Source organism: Gadus macrocephalus, chromosome 12 (assembly GCF_031168955.1).
Source record: "Gadus macrocephalus chromosome 12, ASM3116895v1".
Lineage (NCBI taxonomy): Eukaryota > Metazoa > Chordata > Actinopteri > Gadiformes > Gadidae > Gadus > Gadus macrocephalus.
In genome coordinates this window covers 20787444-20808071 of record NC_082393.1, presented here as the reverse complement: position 1 = coordinate 20808071, position 20628 = coordinate 20787444, and the positions used below count along the sequence as shown (strand labels likewise).

General features: G+C 45.0%; 1 protein-coding gene across 1 annotated transcript in view; it reads right to left on the bottom strand.

Annotated features, from left to right (window-relative positions):
- The window catches only part of LOC132468553 (inactive N-acetylated-alpha-linked acidic dipeptidase-like protein 2), a 128464-nt gene that overhangs the window by 9644 nt on the left and 98192 nt on the right, over positions 1 to 20628 (bottom strand). The window contains exon 11 of the mRNA XM_060066281.1: positions 6003 to 6096. Coding sequence (XP_059922264.1) covers positions 6003 to 6096 — 94 coding nt within the window. The remainder of the gene's footprint in view (positions 1 to 6002; positions 6097 to 20628) is intronic.

The window sequence follows — 20628 nt, the reverse complement described above, 5'->3', positions numbered from 1 at the left end:
CAATGGGATACATGATAACGGCCCAGTCCGTGCTCACACACAGACAGTTGTACTGGGCTATGATAAGTTGGATTCTGACACAGGTTTTGCTGGTTTAATACAGAAAGATGTTTGCAAATACAGTAAATAATTGCTGAATGTGCGTCTCCCCTGGAGCCTTTACAACTGAAATCCCCCTGCTCATCACCTATATTTAAATTCGAAACCAACCATGCAAACCAAAGGCAAACATTAAAGGTACAAACAAGTATCTTGAGAATCCTGCAGCTCAGGGGTATTGGATGACGATCGTCTGGAGTATGCTTTCTTTCATCCTGACATATAATATTTTTTTAAAACATAGAAATCAAAAAAAATTAATCTGGCAAAATGTGGCCTACATTCAATCTGTCTCATTTAGAATTAGGCTTGTATTTGTTAGTCAGTTCAAGATGCTTCAAGCATGTGTGTGAATGTGTGTGCGTGTGTGTGTGTGTGTGTGTGTGAGCATGTGTATATAACAGCGGGGACATTAAGGTGACAGAGTGTGACACGGTGGGTTGGGAACTGTGTGAGTCATCAGAGACGGGAGAGCAGTGCGGTGAGAAAGAGGAGGAAAGCGGGGACAGAAATAGACAAAGAGAGCCGTTCTTTTCTACAAAGTTAAATGGCTTTGGCTCCTCTCAACCATCTGGGACTCATGAAATATTGTTTGATTGTTGTAATCCATCACTGCTTTTGACACTTGGGGACGTATGGGTGTCTGTGCTTGGCGCAGGCGTGTGAGTTTGTGTGCGTGTGTCTGTGCACGTTGGTGTGCGTGCACTTGCATGATGTGTGTGTGTGTGTGTGCGTACGCACGTGGCTGTGGGCGGTTGAAGGCATAAGTATATAAATATATATATTTTCTCTCTGCCAGTGTGTGAGTGCGTGTGGCCCCCCTTGTGTATGTGTTTTGTGGGTTTTGGTTCATCATGGGGGCATTTGTCTGTGCTTACACATTTAAAGTGCTTCGGTCAATTGTTTGTGGTTCATGAATCGGGAGGTTATTACGGACATAAATCAGCGATGTACTACATACTTTTGTAATGCAAATATTCACTCTTCTTTTTTACCGTTGCTCCTTTAAATCAGTGTAATCAGTGGTAGCTACATATTATTATGGGATGGTTCTAGATTAATGATTTAGAGGGGGGACTTGCATAACTATATACGCTCTGAGTGAGCCTTGTACTAATGAACAGACCTTGAACCAATCTCAAAAATCAACCCCATATATATATATATATATAAATTTGAGATTGCTTCAAATTAAATTATGTTTTTCCCTTTTCCAAACTTATGCCCTCATAATGGGGTGATCAGCCAACCATAATTTAAATCTACATATATAGATTTATATTACATGTATGAACATACTGTACATAAATATTGTATGCAAGGCAAAGTAAGAATACATTTACATTTAAGTGAGTCCACCATGCAAGGCGGCAGCCAGCTCGTCGGGAGCAGTTAAGGTTAGGTCTCTTGCTCAGGGACACCTCAACGATCAGCTAGGGGGGAAACAAACGCGCAACCTTCCGGTTACCCGCTCTACCTCCTGAACTAAGTCGACCCTAACTGAGTCAGAAAGGCTAGCCATGATTTCATAAGCTTAAACAAGCACCATTGTCTCTATACCCTTCCCTCCCCAGACACACACACACACACGCACGCACGCACGCACGCATGCACGCACGCACGGCGACAATATTTTTGTGAACACTGGCTGACTTAGAATTAGATGTAGAATTTTATGTCCTGGGTTTAAGCACTTTGTCTTAAGTATGACATCGACATTAAAAGCTCCTCCAAGCAGCTAGCCGGTTGGAACTGCAAATAGATCTATCATATTAAAGTTAGTTCTTTTGAAACATATAAATATATAAATACACAAGGTACAAGCCTGTGCTATAAATACTGGACGGTGTGCATACACACAATCCTCCTTTTGATATTCTCAGCAACATTCAGTTAATTTCCAGAGGCAGGTCTGTTTTTTGCTGCTCTTTGATTTCCTCATTGACAAACAAAGGCAGTCTTGCCACTTAGTGCCAGGGCTGGTTTAATGAAGAGGCTTGCCGGGTTCAGACTGAACCAAGGGCATGTTTAGAGTGAAAAATCAGTTCTGCTTGTTCAATCTGGGTTCTCTTTATGACTGGATGTTTTGAATACTGCTGTGTTTGAAAATAATACACTGGAAAACACTGGAGGACATGCACACATATAGACACGCACACAAATACACACAAACACACACAAAGACATGCACACCCACCCACGTTCACACACAAACACACAAACACAGACAAGAGTTGAGGTGTGAATGGAGATATTATGGGGTGGCTGTGCCCAAGGAAAGTCATCCCCTAAACCTAAACCGAAGCACATGGCTTCTGAAATCATACATCAGAGAGGGAGGAGTGTGCACGCGGGGGTTGGAGGGGGAGTGATCAGAGGTGAAAGGGAGACCACGTGGGAGAGACAAAGTGACAAGCTAGGGGAGGAGGCAGGTGTGATAATCCTTCATCTCTCATTCCTTCCCTCTCACTTCATCTCGCGCCAGACCTTACTCTCTCCCTCGCTTTGCTCTCGCTTTCCCTTCTCACGGGTCATAATCTGTCCATTAGTCTCAGCCGGCTGGGCGGCTAACCACTCCATCCAGACGTTAATGCCTGGGGGTCGGGGGGCTTCTTGCATGCATAGACGGAGCATGGGGGAACGGAACTAGAAAACAACAAGGGAGGAATCTATCTACAACGCCACCCTGCGTCGAAATAGGTACAGTATGTCCCCGTATGTGAGGGAGGGCGCGTCTAGCTCTAGCCCCTCGTCCGTCCCTCTCGCTCTCCCTCTCTCTCTTTCTCTCCCTCTCTCTCTTCCTCTCAGTCTCTCTCTCCCTCAGCCTCATAACTACATGCATGGTTTGGGTGCACACAAGCCTTTGTGCCTGTCCAATACACACAGTGGTGTGATGGCCATTTTGCGATTTCATTGTTAAGATGTCATACATATGTGTGTGTGCACGTGTATGTGTAGCTGTGTGTGTGTATATGTATGTGTGTGTGTGTGTGTGTGTGTGTGTGTGTGTGTGTGTGTGTGTGTGTGTGTGTGTGTGTGTGTGTGTGTGTGTGTATATCTGTGCACAACAGCTGATCTTTCAGCTCTGAGGGTTAAGTGTATGGCCATGGCATTATAGAGACACATATATGCCAACTATTTATTCGGTTGGATCGGTAGATACATAAATCAAAGACTAAGAGACTATCCAGATTCCATCACAATGCATCCCAGGCTTCCTAGTTCCCGGCAGAACATACATTTAACTGAATATGATAAGTGAGTCACTAGTAGTCCATCGTTCATCTCGGGACCAGAGGTCCTACTAGTAATAGCACGACTTCTGCAAGTATGATTAGGGAGACTAGTTTACCATATTCGTGGGTATAGCCTCACTGCCTTCTTCAATAGAACTGAAGAAGCCCCCCCCCCCTCGATGACCTGCTGGGAGAGGAGCTCTTTTTGAGTGGATGGAAGCCATAGCATTAATAAACCACCTCCTTCACATTTCACTTGCACACGGAGGGAGGGTGAACGCGTCACTTTGCATTCATCAGATATTCACCAGCTTCCGCATGCACTTTTAAAGGTCATATTAATATTCAGGAGAACATCGATGCATGGCTTGATTAAGGGGACTGAATACGACTATTTTGGCTCACAATGTGGAAAGAAAGAATTGAATAATGCAAGTAATACACTTGAGCTGCTTTTACATTACAAAATTACAAATACTGCTGAATAATTAACATCAGAAAATACATTTAAGATTTTTGCTTAAAAAATCGCCCTACTCAACACCGGACACATGATCATGTTTGCTGCGGTTTTACCGTAGTTTGAATACAACGGCAGCATGGGATTGAAGACACAACTTCCACATGGGTACATGGTTGTGGCAGAGAGTGAAATAATGAGAATACACAGTCTCAGAATAGTTGACCACTGAGAAATGATCCCTGACACAGGTCCCAGATACATGGTCAGCCAGCATCGCCTGATAAAGAGAATAATTCTCTGTCACAAACCTTTCTAAAATGTCAGAATAACCTGAACTATTCAGTGCCAACAACATGCTCTTTTAGAGGACGTACATTAGCGGGTCGTTGTTGACCCAAAGGATGACATCGCAGCCCTTTTCCACGGATTACGGCCCCAGCATTGTCACTCCCTGGACACAGATTCAGCAAACGTGCTCCGCATTAGTCGCTCACACCAAAAAATGATCGGAAAAACACAGAATTCTTCTTTAACCTCCGGACAGCTATAAAAACACATCAGGAAGACCTCGGACCTGCAAGGGCTTGAAAAATACTCCAGATAAAAGCAAAATGCCATTTCTGTTGGGAAACACAGGATTGCACACTAACAGCAGTACGATTTGTCTCCCGTGGTGATGAGCAGAGGGCATCCAAGGCAACAAAAACACAATCATGTGTGGCAACGTTTTGGAATTGAACAGTGCTGTATACCGGCACAGTTGCCGGAGGCTACCGGCGTCCGACGGTGCCTGTGTAGGTTGTTGCATCAAAAATAATCTTTGTCCAACTGTACTTGGACATGTCCTTGATTTTTTTCAGAATGGTAAGTTGTCCTTTTTTCTTTGTCTGATTTGTAAACTGCTCTTGCAATGTCAATGATTATTTTCCATGCCAATGAAAAGAGAATATATAATACAGAGAGAGAGCAAGAGAGAGAGACAGAGAGACAGAGAGAGAGACAGACTGCTATAATGCTACAAATGGCATTGAGATCATAATCTGGGGATGTTGATACGAGTGACACAACAACAACAACAACAACAACAACAACAACAACAGGGGCAGAGAGGAAAGCGGATGAGCAGCTGTGAGGATCCAAGGTGGCCCAGGGTAAGGAAGAGCAATGGGGAGTCCGCTTCTCTCCAGGTGAATTTTACAAATGCAGGACCCAAGGTCACCATGGCTGGGAGTCATGAGGGCTGTGCAGGGAGATCGATACCCTCAGCCAAACAAATGAATCCACCCTCAATCATTCTTATGGGCTTGTGTGTGTGTGTGTGTGTGTGTGTGTGTGTGTGTGTGTGTGTGTGTGTTTGAGAGCACGTGCATGGTGTAGCAAATTGTTATTTATCTGGTATGGTTGTATGAATGTCACAAGTCTGCGTATGTTTTTGTGGAACGATGTATGTCATGGACTTTTGTGTGTGTGTGTGTGTGTGTGTGTGTGTGTGTGTGTGTGTGTGTGTGTGTGTGTGTGTGTGTGTGTGTGTGTGTGTGTGTGTGTGTGGACATATGTTTGGTATTGTGGTTCCTGTGCATGCGTAACATTTTATGTTTTTATGTATGTGTGTGGGTGTGGGTCAGGGATTGATGAAGCTGCCAGCTATGGCAATGAGTTATGCCCCTGCATGAAGTCTGGGACAGCCGCAGTAGTGTGTGCATGTGTATGCACCAAGTGCATGCCAACCACACACACACACACACACACACACACACACACACACACACACACACACACACACACACACACACACACACACACACACACACACACACACACACACACACACACAGCAGTGCTCCGACCAGTGTCCAACAAAAAGTCCTGAGCAACTGCAAAGGCTGAGCTGCATTTGTCAGGGTCAGACATAAGCATTTACAAACACACACTCACACCTGAAACATATCAGCCCCTATCGTAACGACGATCAGTGAATACACCAATGTGGATACATTCAGCTTGATTGTCCAATATCACAATTAACTTCATCCTCATATCACGGCCAGTTGTATGTATGCATCTGCTGGATATTGGTGTCTTGAATAGCAACCAGTCAATCTTAGTCAAATCCATTTTTTGACTATGAATATGACTTCTGGTTTCCAAAACCTGCCCTCTTATATTATTCTCACTGTATCCTCCATCTGTGTCCATGGCCTCACCTTTAAGTTTGTTCTGTACGTCGAGAGCGACGTCCAACGGGTAGAAGGGCAGGACAGGGTCATTCACCAGCCGGAAAATGGCCTCTGCTGTCATCTACAGAAAAAAAGGGTTATTGTTATTATGTTGGCTTTATTAAGTTTCTAACCACAACATACTCAAACAAGGGCAGCAAGGAGGATGTAATCAAACCATAGGCATTACAAAATAAAGCCATAGCAATGGCCCTTTGGTCTACACATAACTGTTGTGTGTAAGCGCCGCCAAAACGTAGTTTTTTCTACCAGTGAAAGTGGTAGATCATCCATTCATCGAGGACAGGAATTAGTCCTCGAGTTAGTCCTCGAGTTTGGCCCAAACTCTAAAATCAAATATTCAATCCATAACAACTTTCTAATGATATCAAACTGTTAAACTTCCCCTCTTAAGTACATAACCCTGAGATAAACTAGCCACGATGACCCTCACCGAACAAAAGCTGTATTCCCTTATTAAAACTAGAATGATATCGCATTTTCCCACTGACCTAACATGCTGAACATTCTCTGCTAAACCGACCGCCGAGAGCCAGGCCGTTAGTGAAACGACACGTTAGTTGCTTCCACCAAGGGTTCAAAAACAGGCAGTCATGGCCGCCGCTTGAATCAAACGTGTGCTCTGCTTCCACAGCAAGGTTTCAAGATTCAATGAAGAGCACTCAACTGTCCCTTCTAGTGCAGGGCTGGGGAACATCATGGTGTTCCTCTCCGGGAAACGGCCCCACACAGCTGCCCACCTCGATTCTGCTCCAATTTAAAGCTTTATTTGTCACAGGCACAGTTGCACATGCATAATGAGCAGTGAAATGAAGGGTGGCAAGCTGTATAATAGTTCCCTATTATAGTTATAAGCATAGGTATTATAATACAGTTCTGATCACGTATAATAGCTAATATTAAAGCTGTCTGAAGCAGGACCAGAACGCAAGCGCCACGTTATCCATTCAGTGAAAGGTGTGTGGATGTGTGTAAGTATCGCAATTGAACGCGTGATTGTTCTTCTCAGGGGGTTATCCTCCAATATAAACATTCCACACACACACACAAGGTGGAATTATGGGTTTCCTGAGCAACCCCAGTACCTCACAACACGGCTCCTCATCATTACATTTGCTTCCAGTCTTTGTGCTACATGTGGACCTCCATTTATGTCCACACATGTATGTATTGCTCCTTCAGGACACTAACCATTCATTTCAAAGACTGATCATAGTTATGGGAATAAATACCCAGTCTGGTTGCATTGGTGGACCACAGGCAAACAAGAGGTTTGATATTGAGTCAGTGCTTGCTCAAGGGCATTCTCTGTATGGTGACCAACGCCGCGGGCACATAGATTAAAGCAGCCTGTGTGTTCAGTGTCCCGTGAGGTTGAGTGTATACATGGGTGGCCGGGTATATGATGAGGGGGATGAGGTATTACATCTGACCTGCAGGAACCACATCTTGAGTGAGCCAACCACCGCAATTACCTCAGCCATTCCATAAACTGAGCTTCCACATACACAGGCCTTGGCTTGTTCTCTTCCTGCACAGGTAATATGAGAGAGAGAGAGAGAGAGAGAGAGAGAGAGAGAGAGAGAGAGAGAGAGAGAGAGAGAGAGAGAGAGAGAGAGAGAGAGACAGACAGACAGACAGACAGACAGACAGACAGACAGACAGACAGACAGACAGACAGACAGACAGACAGACAGACAGACAGACAGACGGACACAAATAGAGAGAGAGAGAGAGAGAGAGAGAGAGAGAGAGAGAGAGACAAACAGACAGACAAAAATAGAGAGAGAGAGACATACAGACAGACAGACAGAGAGAGAGAGAAAAAGAGAGAGAGAAAGCGAGAGAGAGAGAGAGAGAGAGAGAGAGAGAGAGAGAGAGAGGGAGAGAGAGACATATAGACAGACAGAGAAGGTTAGAGAGAGCAAGAGACACAGACAGACAGACAGACAGAGAGCAAGAGAGGGAGAGAGAGAGAGAGAGAGAGAGAGAGAGAGAGAGAGAGACACAGACAGACAGACAGACGGACGGACGGACGGACGGACGGACGGACGGACGGACGGACGGACGGACGGACGGACGGACGGACGGACGGACGGACGGACGGACGGACGGACGGACGGACGGACGGACGGACGGACGGACGGACGGACGGACGGACAGACAGACAGACAGACAGACAGACAGACAGACAGACAGAGAGAGAGAGAGACCTCATGAGAGGGGGAGTCTCGGATGTGAGGGTGTTGTGTAATGAGGGAAGTGAGGTTAGATAAGAACTACAGCGCCCACGCTCCACCATTGACCCGCTCCCCAGCAGCACGCCATCTCAGCCGAGCAGCGAAAGGGGACGTACGGACGGACACTGAAGGGGTGACCCCTGAACACGACGACGCCTGGCTGAAACACTGCGTGGAATGGGAGGGGGGACAGTGCAGGAGGATGCAGTGGATATGACAATGGGGATGAAATATGACGTGAAGTGATGCATTTGTCTCAGCAAAAAGGTCAGAAGAAGTCATCAAAGGTCACCGGTTCTGCTCCTCTGTGTAACGGGAAGGAGGGGAGGAATGGGACATCTTCTTTACAAGCATCCCTAAGCCTTTAGGGGGTTATTTGATTTGTTTCCCCACGTCAGTATAAGCAGGCCTGTGCAGTCGTCTAGCATGTTAAACGGGTCGGACTCTGAGGCAGAAGGGAAACAAGTATTATGGACCCTATTTTTATCATCCTAAGACAAACACAGGTGTGTGCTCCTTTCATGAACCAGGGCACCGGTTGTAGACTTAACTTCACTTGTTGACTCCCTGGATACTGGTACATAAAAGGAGAAAACCCATAATACGTATTATGAGTGACACCTGCGTTTATCCTACGTTGAGGCCTCTGTGATACGGGTCTATTGCATAAGGACTGTAGTGGATGGACTGAGATCTAAAATCCCAATCACAATGACCAATGCTAAATAAAACCGATCAGATTCTAAGGGATGTGTTCTGTTCACACTACTCAGAAGGAAATTATTTTGTCCGTTGATTCCTCGTGTGTGTGTGTGTGTGTGTGCACGTGCATGTGTTTTAGTGCCGAGTATTCCTATACTGTTGTCGCACCATTCGCCCATCTGCTCTGCCTTTTTATATAAGATGAGAACTTTAATTATTGTATGCTACTCGTTAGCTTAGCCAGCTGGTTTTGCTAGTGTCCACAGCTGTTTATAAAGCCTTTGTTGAAGTCTGGTATTAAAATACTATTTTTTTCTCCTCATCACATTTGCAAAAGGTTTGTAAAAAACAAAGTTAGGGTTTGTGGTATACTAAGATAAAGATCAAAAAAGAACTTACTCGATATACTCAGTAACATCGCAACAGCATAACAATCCAACAACAGAACTCGCAATGTTTATTGGACTGAAATAAATATTGAATTGCGTACAATCCCCAGCTGAGCAAGCACGCCAAGGACGTCCTGCATCCCACCCTCAGCAGAAACACAACTGCAACAGAGCCTTGGAAATGAGCAACGCATTTCATTTGATCACCGCCAAAAGAAACGACAGCAGCTTGTGTTATAGCTCAATAACAGTATAACAAAGATCCAACTATCCTCCCGAAAAGGAGGTCCTGAATTGTGTCTCTCTCTCTCTCCCCCCCTCTCTCTCCCCCCTCTCTCTCTCCCCCCATCTCTTTCTCTCTTCTCTCTCTCTCCCCCCCCATCTCTCTCTCTCTCCCCCCCGCTCTCTCCCACCCCCCTCTCTCTCTCTCTCCCTCTCCCCGCCCTCTCTCTCTCTCTCCCCCCCTCTCACTCTCTCTCTCTCTCCCTCTCTCCCCCCCTCTCTCTCTCTCCCTCTCACTCCCCCCCCCCCCCCTCTCTCTCTCTCTCTCTCTCTCTCTCGCTATATATATATATAGCGAGAGAGAGAGATATATAGCGAGATATATATATATATATATATATATATATATATATATATATATATATAGTGTATATATATACTATAATCAACCATAAACTCAACCTTTTAAGCATTCGACACGGAAGAGGGGACCCCGCCCCGCTCAGTTAAAGCCTAACCCCCGACCATCAGCCCCACCACAGTATTTAGTCGGGCCCCCCCTATCATCCACTCTGGGAGCGGCTTCGCTGCTGCCATTGCGGGCAAGGAAATCAATCTTGCAGCGGAGAAAGATTAGAGCATTGATTTGAGGGTAGTGAGTAATACCACTGCAGAAAGCATACGTCAAAGGCATGTAATGTGGCGGGACAGAAAAGGCCCTTGATTTCTTATTTATGGTCTTATTTCTGGGGCACCCTCTCCCTCTCATGCTCCCTCTCCCACTCTCACTCTCTTTCTAACACTCTCTCTCACTCTCTTTCTAACACTCCCTCTCACGCTCCCTCTCCCACTCTCTCTCACTCTCTTGCTCCCACTCTCTCTCACTCTCTTGCTCACACTCTCTCTCACTCTCTTGCTCACACTCTCTCTCACTCTCTTGCTCACACTCTCTCTCACTCTCTTTCTAACACTCTCTCTCACTCTTTCTAACACTCCCTCTCACGCTCCCTCTCCCACTCTCTCTCACTCTCTTGCTCACACTCTCTCTCACTCTCTTGCTCACACTCTCGCTCATCCACATTTCGTATCAACATTAAGTAGAGAGGCTGACAGAGAGGGAAAGAGAGGGGAAGTAGAGCAGAGAGGACTGAGAGAGACTGGGGGAGGAGGACAACATGATAATGGTAAAGGAAACACGAGGGGAGGGAAGGGTAAGAAGAAGGACTTTGTGGTTGTGGTGGATAATAGTTGTGTTGGAAGGGGTAGTTCATCAAAATCCACTACCCCTTTAAGAGAGACCACATTTAGCAAGATACAAAAAAAGAAAATATACAATAATACACAATAAGAACATACTGAACATCGAATATTTTGCCATAAAAATGCCACTAAATAGTGATTCATGATTAGTATAAAAATTGCTGGCTTTATTGAGTGTTTTGTCCTGGCTAACCATGTACCATGTGCGAGTGTGGTGGAGGAAAACGTTGCCACACAGCACTTGTTTCCTTTGAAATCAGCACCACGGCCAGAGACCCTCCACACAGGCGGGCACTGCTTCTCTGCACCGCCAGCACCTTGGACAGCTCCCTCCCACTTGCCAGCTGCTGTTTACACACCAACAGCTCGGCAGCTCAACAGATACAAGTTTGAGTGGAAGAAAGAGTGGAAAAATGTGTGTGATGCATGCTTTGTGTGTGCGTGCTTTGTGTGTGTGTGTGTGTGTGTGTGTGTGTGTGTGTGCGTGTGTGTGTGTGCTTTGTGCTTTGTGTGTGTGTGTGTGTGTGTCTGCGTGTGCGTGCATGCATAGGTGCGTGCGGGACACACACTAAATGCTGTAGCTATGAAGTGAATTTGAAGTTATCCTCAACATATGGATGATAATGGCACTACTTCTTGGGTTTCTAGTTTCATCAATGTATTGATGAAAGTAGAAACCGGTGTGTGTGTGCGTGTGTGTGTGTTTGTTTGTGTGTGTGTCTGTGTGTATGGTTGTTACCGTGAGGTATGCTGGCTGGACAAAAAAAAACATTTGATGGTGTCCTCAAAGGGTATTTCCTGTATTGACTAGCCAACATTCTGGGAAGCAACCGATATCAAAAGGCAGACGCCATTTTGCAACAGCAATTAAAAAGTGTTTCTTGGAGCTAATGAGACTGCGCCTGGAATGGACCGTGACTGACACGTTGTGGTTTTGGCTAAGTGTGTTTGGGAACACTATTCCTGAATTCATGCTATCTGAGTCTGAATTGCAAGCAGTTCTGAAATGTTGGGAAAATATTGAGCCTGTGGTGTTGAGGAAAGCTCAATGATAGTAAAACTTTGTTGTTGTCGTCCTGGAAACCTAATGTTCATTCTGTCAGTGAGTTTGGCATACTTTGTCCCAGAGTATCTGTGAGATGGCATGCTAGCAAAACATCGGACAATGGAGCCAATTGTCTTCGCACACGTAAGAGTTTGCAAGTCAAAAACAAATATTTGGTTGTCGGCTAGATTGTCTGCCAGTCTGCCTTACCTATAAGCCGTTCAGCAAAGAGATATGGATCCTTGCAGGCATATCTAATGCTGAATTCAGCATGCCAACTACCACACACAACTACTATGTAATTGATCACGTGCAGCAGGGTTCAGGATAAATGACCAGTGGTATACACACGTTCAGCAAGCCGTATGCTATCTAGTCTCTGGTACATCATTATGGGGATTTATATACCAACATGCCTGAAAAAGTAGCCACAGAGATGAACACACTTTTTAAATTCACAACTTAAGTGGCACAGAGTTCTTTAAGAAGCAAATAAACTAAATGCACTCTCTCATTGGCGAGTCAGGATTATTTGTTATTTCAGTGTGAAAGAGCCACACAAGTCTCCTAACTCTACCTGCTACTTCCTGTTTTCGTCCTGGCTAATCACAACTGTGAATTCAGTATGCTGCACCAAACGATGACAGCAATCAGCTTCAATGCAAACAAAGCGTTTCAGTGATGTCCTTAATTGTTCGGGCAGGACACCCTGTGACCACCCGGTATTGTTTCTCGAGAGAGAGAGACACTTTGGCTGCATTCTCTAATCACAAAAATAATGTTGATGGCAATAATACTAATAATAATGACATTTACCAAGACCAAAGCTTCACAGGTTTGGCCTAAGTAGCAGCACATTCCATTGTGCTGACGCACAGTCTCAAAATGTCACTTACAGATTTGTCCAACCTGAACAAATGTTGCTACATCAATTTTTGATATGTTGACATTAGGAGAAGACATTGACTCAGGCCATTGTTGACCTAGAAGGAATCTCTCCTCGGTTTACACTAGAGGTGCTCCACCATAAAATGCACACAGGCACACACACACACGTCTCTGCTCCTGTCCTCGATTGACATTTCTTTGTAGGATATGCCCATTCGGTGTCCTCATCATGGTGACCCAACCCCCCCCACCTCTGAATCTAACGTTCATGGTCTTCTCCCCTCTCCCCACTCCCCCCCCCCCCCTCCCTTCCCCTCTCTCTCTTTGTCTGCAGGTACCGCAACCCTCTGCTTTTGCGATGCATTCATTTCCGTATTTGAAAAAAATCTAAGAAGAGTGAACAATGAGAGGAGGTGTGGCAGGGGCGGCGGGGAGAATGAAAGCGGGGATTGAGTTTCGTCATACGTACGACTACTGTCGCGCCTTACAGCTATGATGAAAGTGAGAAAGACGCACGGCAAGGGTACACGGCTGGGGTCTGTGGAAACGCACCAGAATTAGTAGCGTCGCAATACGCATTTGATTTCAAATAAAGTCATACTTTGCTAATAGGATTTTGAAAGATTATAGTGTGAAGTACATTCGGTAACATTTCAGCCTCTCACGGAGAAGGGAGCAAATGCATCGGCAATCCAATTGAAATTAAATCGAAGGCGCAGGACTCAGACGGGCTCAGAGAGGGATTGAGAGAGAGAGAGAGAGAGAGAGAGAGAGAGAGAGAAGATACTGGCCAGGTAGCTGGATCTTTTAACAGCAGAGGGCTCTCCAGCGACACGCTGGCCAGCTAAGCCTTAAGGCATTCAGGAACTCACACCCATACACACAAACACAGATTGAATAGAGCATACACACACAAACTGTCTCACAGACCCACACACACACACAGTCTGACAAAACAGACACAGGGAAAAATACATAGACACACAAACACATAAACACAGACTGACTAAAACACACAGACATTATTATACATATCTACAATTATCTATATATATATATATATATGTATATATATATATATATATATATATATAGATATAGATATGTATTTATATGTATATACTGTATAGGTGTGAAGGCCTAACCCATATCTGAATTCAGTCCGGTTGAGAGAATAACGGAACATATTAATGATGATCGCCTTGCTGTGGCGTTTCTTAATCGGTCTCTCTTTGCATAGATCATTGTTCTCTTGTTCCGCTGCTTTTAGTCCAGGGATTATTCTGTTACTGTTGTTCTCATGCACAGCCCCTGGGGGGGCCTGGTGGAAGATAGAGAGATCCTCCTCTGATTTAGAACATCCAGTTCTCGGGGCCAAAATAAGCCTCATGAATAAACCATGCTCCGCGTAGTTCGGTTACATAACGCATTGAGTAAGGATGCGGCTGAGATAGGCTACTGTACAGTACGAGTTTGATTTAGTTTATTTACATGTGCAGCTGACAGGCGGGTGAACGACGTAGAGAGGGACGTGCAGATTGACCGTCCGGGGTTTGGTGGAAGTCTTGAAACTAATAAAATTAAAAAATATATGCGAGGGGACTTTTTCTTATGATCAAACTAATTTCAAGCATCATTATTTTCCTAGGATTTAGAAAATATGGCCCTCTGGGAGGTTTGGGTCCGCAGTGGACACGTGTTTTGGGATAAAGGGATTTATAATGAACCAACATAACCACAATGATAATTATACGACAAAGATATATATATATATATGATAATAATAATGCAATTAATAATAATAATTTGACCACATTAATGCATTGAGATAGGGCCAACCATGGGTGTCAAGCAATAGCTGCCATTAGTTACTTTATTTAAAAATACAATCAAAATAACCGTAATTTTCAAAACATTTTCAGTTTACATTTAGCATTTAGCAGACGCTTTTATCCAAAGTGACTTACAATAAGTACATTTTGAAGTGAAACAATATACTGCTCTCTTTTAGATTAAGTACGTACAATAAGTGCGTACATTAAGTGAAAGGATGTACAACATACAATGGTGGCCGGAAGGGGCTGGGTAGCTATGCAGAGGCGAGGTGAACTCTGAACAGGTGAGTTTTGAGTCTTTTGCGGAAGCTGGTGAGCGACTCTGCGATCCTGACATCGGCGGGGAGCTCGTTCCACCACTGAGGTCTCAAAACAGAGAAAAGTTGGGACTTTGTTGATCGACCTTTGCTTGCTCTGAGCGATGGTGGTACCAGACGTCCAGCTGAGGTAGTTGAGCGGAGGGATCGAGCTGGGGTGTGTGGCTTTACCAATGCTTGGAGGTAGGCAGGGGCAGTTCCATCGATTGCGTTGTATGCCAGTACCATCATCTTGAATCTGATGCGAGCTACTACAGGGAGCCAGTGGAGGTCCCGGAAGAGGGGGGGTCACATGGGAGAACTTCGGTAGGTTGTACACGAGGCACGAGTTTTAAATGAACTGGCCACATTGAAATTAAAATGGAAAGGTAATAAATGTAGGAGTTGATGAAATGTCTATAGCATCGGGTAATCAATGCATCGATAGACAAAATCAGATGTGGGTAGCACAGAGGCAGTATTAATTGACTGCATTAATTAAATGTGTGCATTTGTCTCTGTTTTAATTGAATAACTTCCTCTCTCTCTTCTGCAGTTCTGCAATCTGCACTTATTTGAAGTTGCCCCGACTATCAAAAGATTCACTTCAATGAATGGGCTCTTGTTACGGGCGAGAGACAATGTAGGCCAATTCAGCGGGACGAGATACACTCCTAACAATGCCTCTATTCGGACACTGCGTGTGCACTGAGAGAGAAAGTGATTGGAACGCAGCAGAGATCCTTTTGTTTTTCACCAGTCTCCGTTCTCATCCCGTTGGATCATCCTGGGTGTCGTAACACACACACACACACACACACACACACACACACACACACACACACACACACACACACACACACACGCACACACACACACACACACACACACACACACACACACACACACACACACACACAGCATCAGCATTTTCAGGCATGCATGGCTTAGATATATTAACCCCCGCCAGGCTTAGAACTATATACCATGCACAGCTCAGACATATGCACCCTATAAGATGTGGCTGGCAGCTTCTGCTCCATCCCATTAGTGTGGCAGATGGGCAGTGAGTGTGTGTGTGTGTGTGTCTGTCGGTCTGTGTCAATATGTGTGTGTGTGTGTGTGTGTGTGTGTAGGGGGCCTGTTTGTATGTCACATCGGGAGTCTGCATATGTGTGTAATTCCTGAGTGGGGGGGAAGGGGGGTGAAGAGACAATCTGGATAGCTGAGGAACCAGATTGTTGTTGGTTAAGGAGCCGTCAAACATGCAATCCGTCCATGGCTCTGCCAGTCTCCGTGTGGCTGCAGCAGCGCAGTGCGAGGCCAAACATGAGAACCAGCCCCATTGTTTACATCTTAAATACTTAAGGGTGGCATATGTGATTTATGATGCACGCCAGCAGGGAACTGCATCGCCCGGTCATGACAATACTTCAGTGCAAGCTTTGGTTTTTTTGGCAGGCGTGTACTTGAGTACTGGAGTGTACTTGAGTACTGTAGTGTAGGGTAGTACTGTAGTGTAGGTGAGTACTGTAGGGTACTTGAGTACTGTAGTGTAGGGTAGAACTGTAGTGTAGGTGAGTACTGTAGGGTACTTGAGTACTGTAGTGTAGTACTGTGTTGTAGGTGATTACTGTACTGTAGTGTAGTACTGCATTGTAGGCGAGTACTGGTACTTGAGTACTGTAGGTTAGTACAGTAGGGTGCTTGAGTACTGTGGTGTAGTACTGCACTGTAGGAGAGTACTGTAGGGTACTTGAGTACTATAGTGTAGTACTGTATTGTAAGTGACTACTGTAGGGAACTTGAGTACTGTAGGATAGTACTGTAGGGTACTTGAGTACTTTAGGTTAGTACAGTAGGGTACTTGAGTACTGTGGTGTAGTACTGCATTCTAGGCGAGTACTGTAGGGTACTTGAGTACTATAGTGTAGTACTGTATTGTAAGTGACTACTGTAGGGAACTTGAGTACTGTAGGATAGTACTGTAGGGTACTTGAGTACTTTAGGTTAGTACAGTAGAGTACTTGACTACTGTAGTGTAGTACTGTATTGTAGGTTATTACTGTAGTGTACTTGATTACTGTAGTGTAGTACTGTAGGGTACTTGAGAACAGTAGGTTACTACTGCAGGGTACTTAAGTACTGTAGATTAGATGGAATGTATCTATTACAAATTATATGGTAAGAACCTGGTAATACCATGGAAACAAACGAGGCTTCCTTTTACAGTACAGTTTCAGCTTACTAACTGGGTAAATTGTCATGTTTTACTTAGTAACGTTGCAGAACGTACATGGTACAAGTTCCAGTTTACTGCATGGACAATGGAATGTATCTATTACAAATTATACGGTAAAAACGCGGTAACACCATGGAAACAAACGGCTTCGTACCCAGTATTTAAGAAGATGTACCATGACACTAGAGGAAAACGGTTCCTGCAGAGGTTGTTACCAGGTAAGTAATTCCATAGTTTCTAAGGTAAATCGAATAAACCCTTTCTAAATTGGTGTAGCTATGATTAATAACAGTAAGAAAAAGTAATTTATTGGAAAGCACTATGCTCATTTCTAGATAGCTTCTAGATGTTTGACTTAAGGATGTTGTCTCGGCTGTTTGTTTGGCTGTGGGTACAGCAAGGTGAGGTCAGCTCGACTCGCTTCCAACAATTGCAAAAAACTTCAACCAAAAATTAACAAAACTGTCTTCTAAATTAAGGAAATTATAGTAGGAAACAAATGTACCATTATAAGAAACAAGTGAGCATAATAAGTGGTCTAAAGGCTTTTTTCAACCACCGCCTCTGTCCCTTGACTTTTAGCTTTCACCTGACAAGCACACACTGGCCAGGCGCTGCGCAAAGCTCGCACACAGACCCCTACAGGTGATAAAAAGCAAAGCAGCGCCAGAGTAAACAGTATTATATAATAAGCTGAATAAACTATTCGAAATGTAGTTTTCATTTCAAAATGTCTATTTTTCTATATATATTTTTTAAACTCAGTGTAGGCTATGCTAGGTTCGCCCATGGTTACATAAATGTTTAGGCCTACTAATTTCGAGCAAGGTTTTATTCGCAAAGACTGCAATCTTTTTTAGAACGCTGTCATGCACCTGCACATGAAATGGAAACTCGATCTCTGAGCAATCGATTTCAGCACGTTCTTTCTGGACAGCGCCGTTTACGAACGACGTAAGGAGTGTTCCCTAAGAAGACTCCTAAGAAACCGTTTCGGGAACCACGCCCATGGAGGTAAACAACTTTGATGAGTCTAAACGTAGGAGTCTTCGTAGTGCGCTAAGAGAGAACGTTATCGGGAAACCGGGCCCTGTACTGTAGGCGAGTACTAAAGGGTACTTTAGTACTGCAGTGTGGGCACAGGGAGAGTGCCCAAGGTGTTTCAAGGAGAGACGCCTGTCGTCGAGGCATTCCCGCGGGGTGACCTTGGCGTCTGCGGCCCACCTCGCTGCTCCAGACTCTCCCAGCGCACCGGAGCTGTGTTTGTCTTCTTAAACGTGGGGCCCCGACAGGCCGTGCCATTTGCATATGTCAGCAAAAAAAAACTATGCAGCAACTCTACGGCGAGTGAATTAATTACACGCATCTACCCGTGTTCGAACACGATTCGGAACGCCTCCCTGTCTAACCCCGGCACGTCACGGAGTCGTGCGGAAAGCTAAACATCCGCCCGCGTAAACCACTTGAGACTGTTTGAGACTAGACTGGATGCCCGTCGGCAACTAGTGTGCCATGCCAAAGCTGGGTGCTACTGCTGGGGTTGTGTGGGTGTATTATATAAATATATATATATATATATATATATATATATATATATATATATATATATATATAAATAAACTGAATTTGTAGGGCAGATGTTTTGGTGCACCCCCTGTGGCTTAGTGTTTGATTATCGTATTTTTTTACGCTCCTCACCCCCTTTAGATCTTGACAGGTCAGGATAGCATAGCAATCAGGCCCAGGCCTTTTTCATTATTTAGTGTGAAGATGCTTTGGAATGTAGTTGCAACACATGTATTTCTGGATGTAGCAAGGGGAGCAAAAGAGGAGAGATGGAGAGAGAAGGGGTGATGGGGTGGAGAGGGGGGATGTTTACATGCTCGGGCATGCGATAGGCAAGAGGCTTGTAAAATAGATTGCAGAAGACAGAGGGTGATTGGACGAGAAGGGTTGGGTAAAATGTGTGTTTGTGGTGTGTGGTGTGTGTGGGGGGGGGGGGTACAGTAGGACGAAGGGGAGAGCTAGGCTAAGGCATTGGCAGTAGAAGAAGGGAATCGAAGATGCTGCAAAGAAAAGACAAACGGAGGGCAGCCATGGCAGCAACAGTTTCCCTCTGTGCTAGATGCTGTATCCGGCCCAGCCCTGCACTACTTTCACTGCTTCAATCATCACTTCCTCGCAGCGTTGCCAGCAAATTTCCATACTGTTCTCCACGGTGTCTCTCTTCTGAATCTGAATCAAGGCTCATGTTTGGGCTCTCCTCTAACACAAAAACAATGCGTGATGGCAACTGACTCTGAAAGAAGTTAACTGGAAACACATTGCATTTGAATGATGTTAAGCTTATCGTTTAACATCTTGGGATTTCTTCTTTCCTATACTTGTAGTGACTCATAATGAGTGCACTGCAATTTCAATTTTCAATTTACCCAAGCCTACTGGAATTCCCTATCACTTGTTGAACAAAAAGAGATAATCAATAAAGACTGCTCTATGTAGGACACAAAAGCAATGTACAATGCTGTAAGTGGGTTGCCTGTGTAGGTCACCTTTCTCAAGGTAGGGCCCTTCATGTCAGATTCCTGACAGCGCTGGGACATTAGGTGAAGGGAGGCGTCAAATCTGCATGGATTCTGTCAGTGTACGCTGAATCAGAAAGCGGCGATTTTCGTAGAGTGGATGAAGGTGATGAGAGAGTATGAGCGGATTTCTGTTTTCCCGCAGCTTATGTGTGTGCGTGCGTGTGTGTTTGTGTGTGTCTTAGATGCTTATTCAACATTTTGTCTCGACGAAGAGCTGTGCGACCGACAGACTGTGATGGACTGTGATCGCCGGTGACAGCAAGGGACAGGCAACACACACACACACACACACACACACACACATCCACCCACCACACACACACCAAAGGTGTGTCTCAACGGAGGACGGGCCCCTGTTTCCCCCACACTGCATCTTTCATCACCAACCAACATGATGAAAGACCAGTCACTCACTCATTGTTTTTTCCTCCTATCCGGATTCACGCACACATACGCAGTAGCACCCACCCACACACATACGCAGACGACGCGCACCCACACACATAAGCACACAACGCACTCACGCACGGACGCACACAGGCAATCCCTCTCCCTGTGCAAGCAGCCTGTCTTTGAATCTGTTCTGGTGTGTCTCTCCAGATGACCTCCCATAGAGACGCTTTCATGCCCCCAAACCAGTAATCCCATTCCGTCAGCCGTGCCGTGGGGAGGCCCTGCCGGCTGAGCTTCAAGAGGACTGCATTGAATTTTCATGTCCGTCCATCGATTAAATGGTAATGCCGATCAATATTTTATCGGACACTTCTTGAGGCCCATTGTTGATGCGTGTGACTTTGAGTGCATTGCGAGCGTGTTGTGTGTGTTTCTGTGTGTGTGTGTGTGTGTGTGTGTGTGTGTGTGTGTGTGTGTGTGTGTGTGTGTGTGTGTG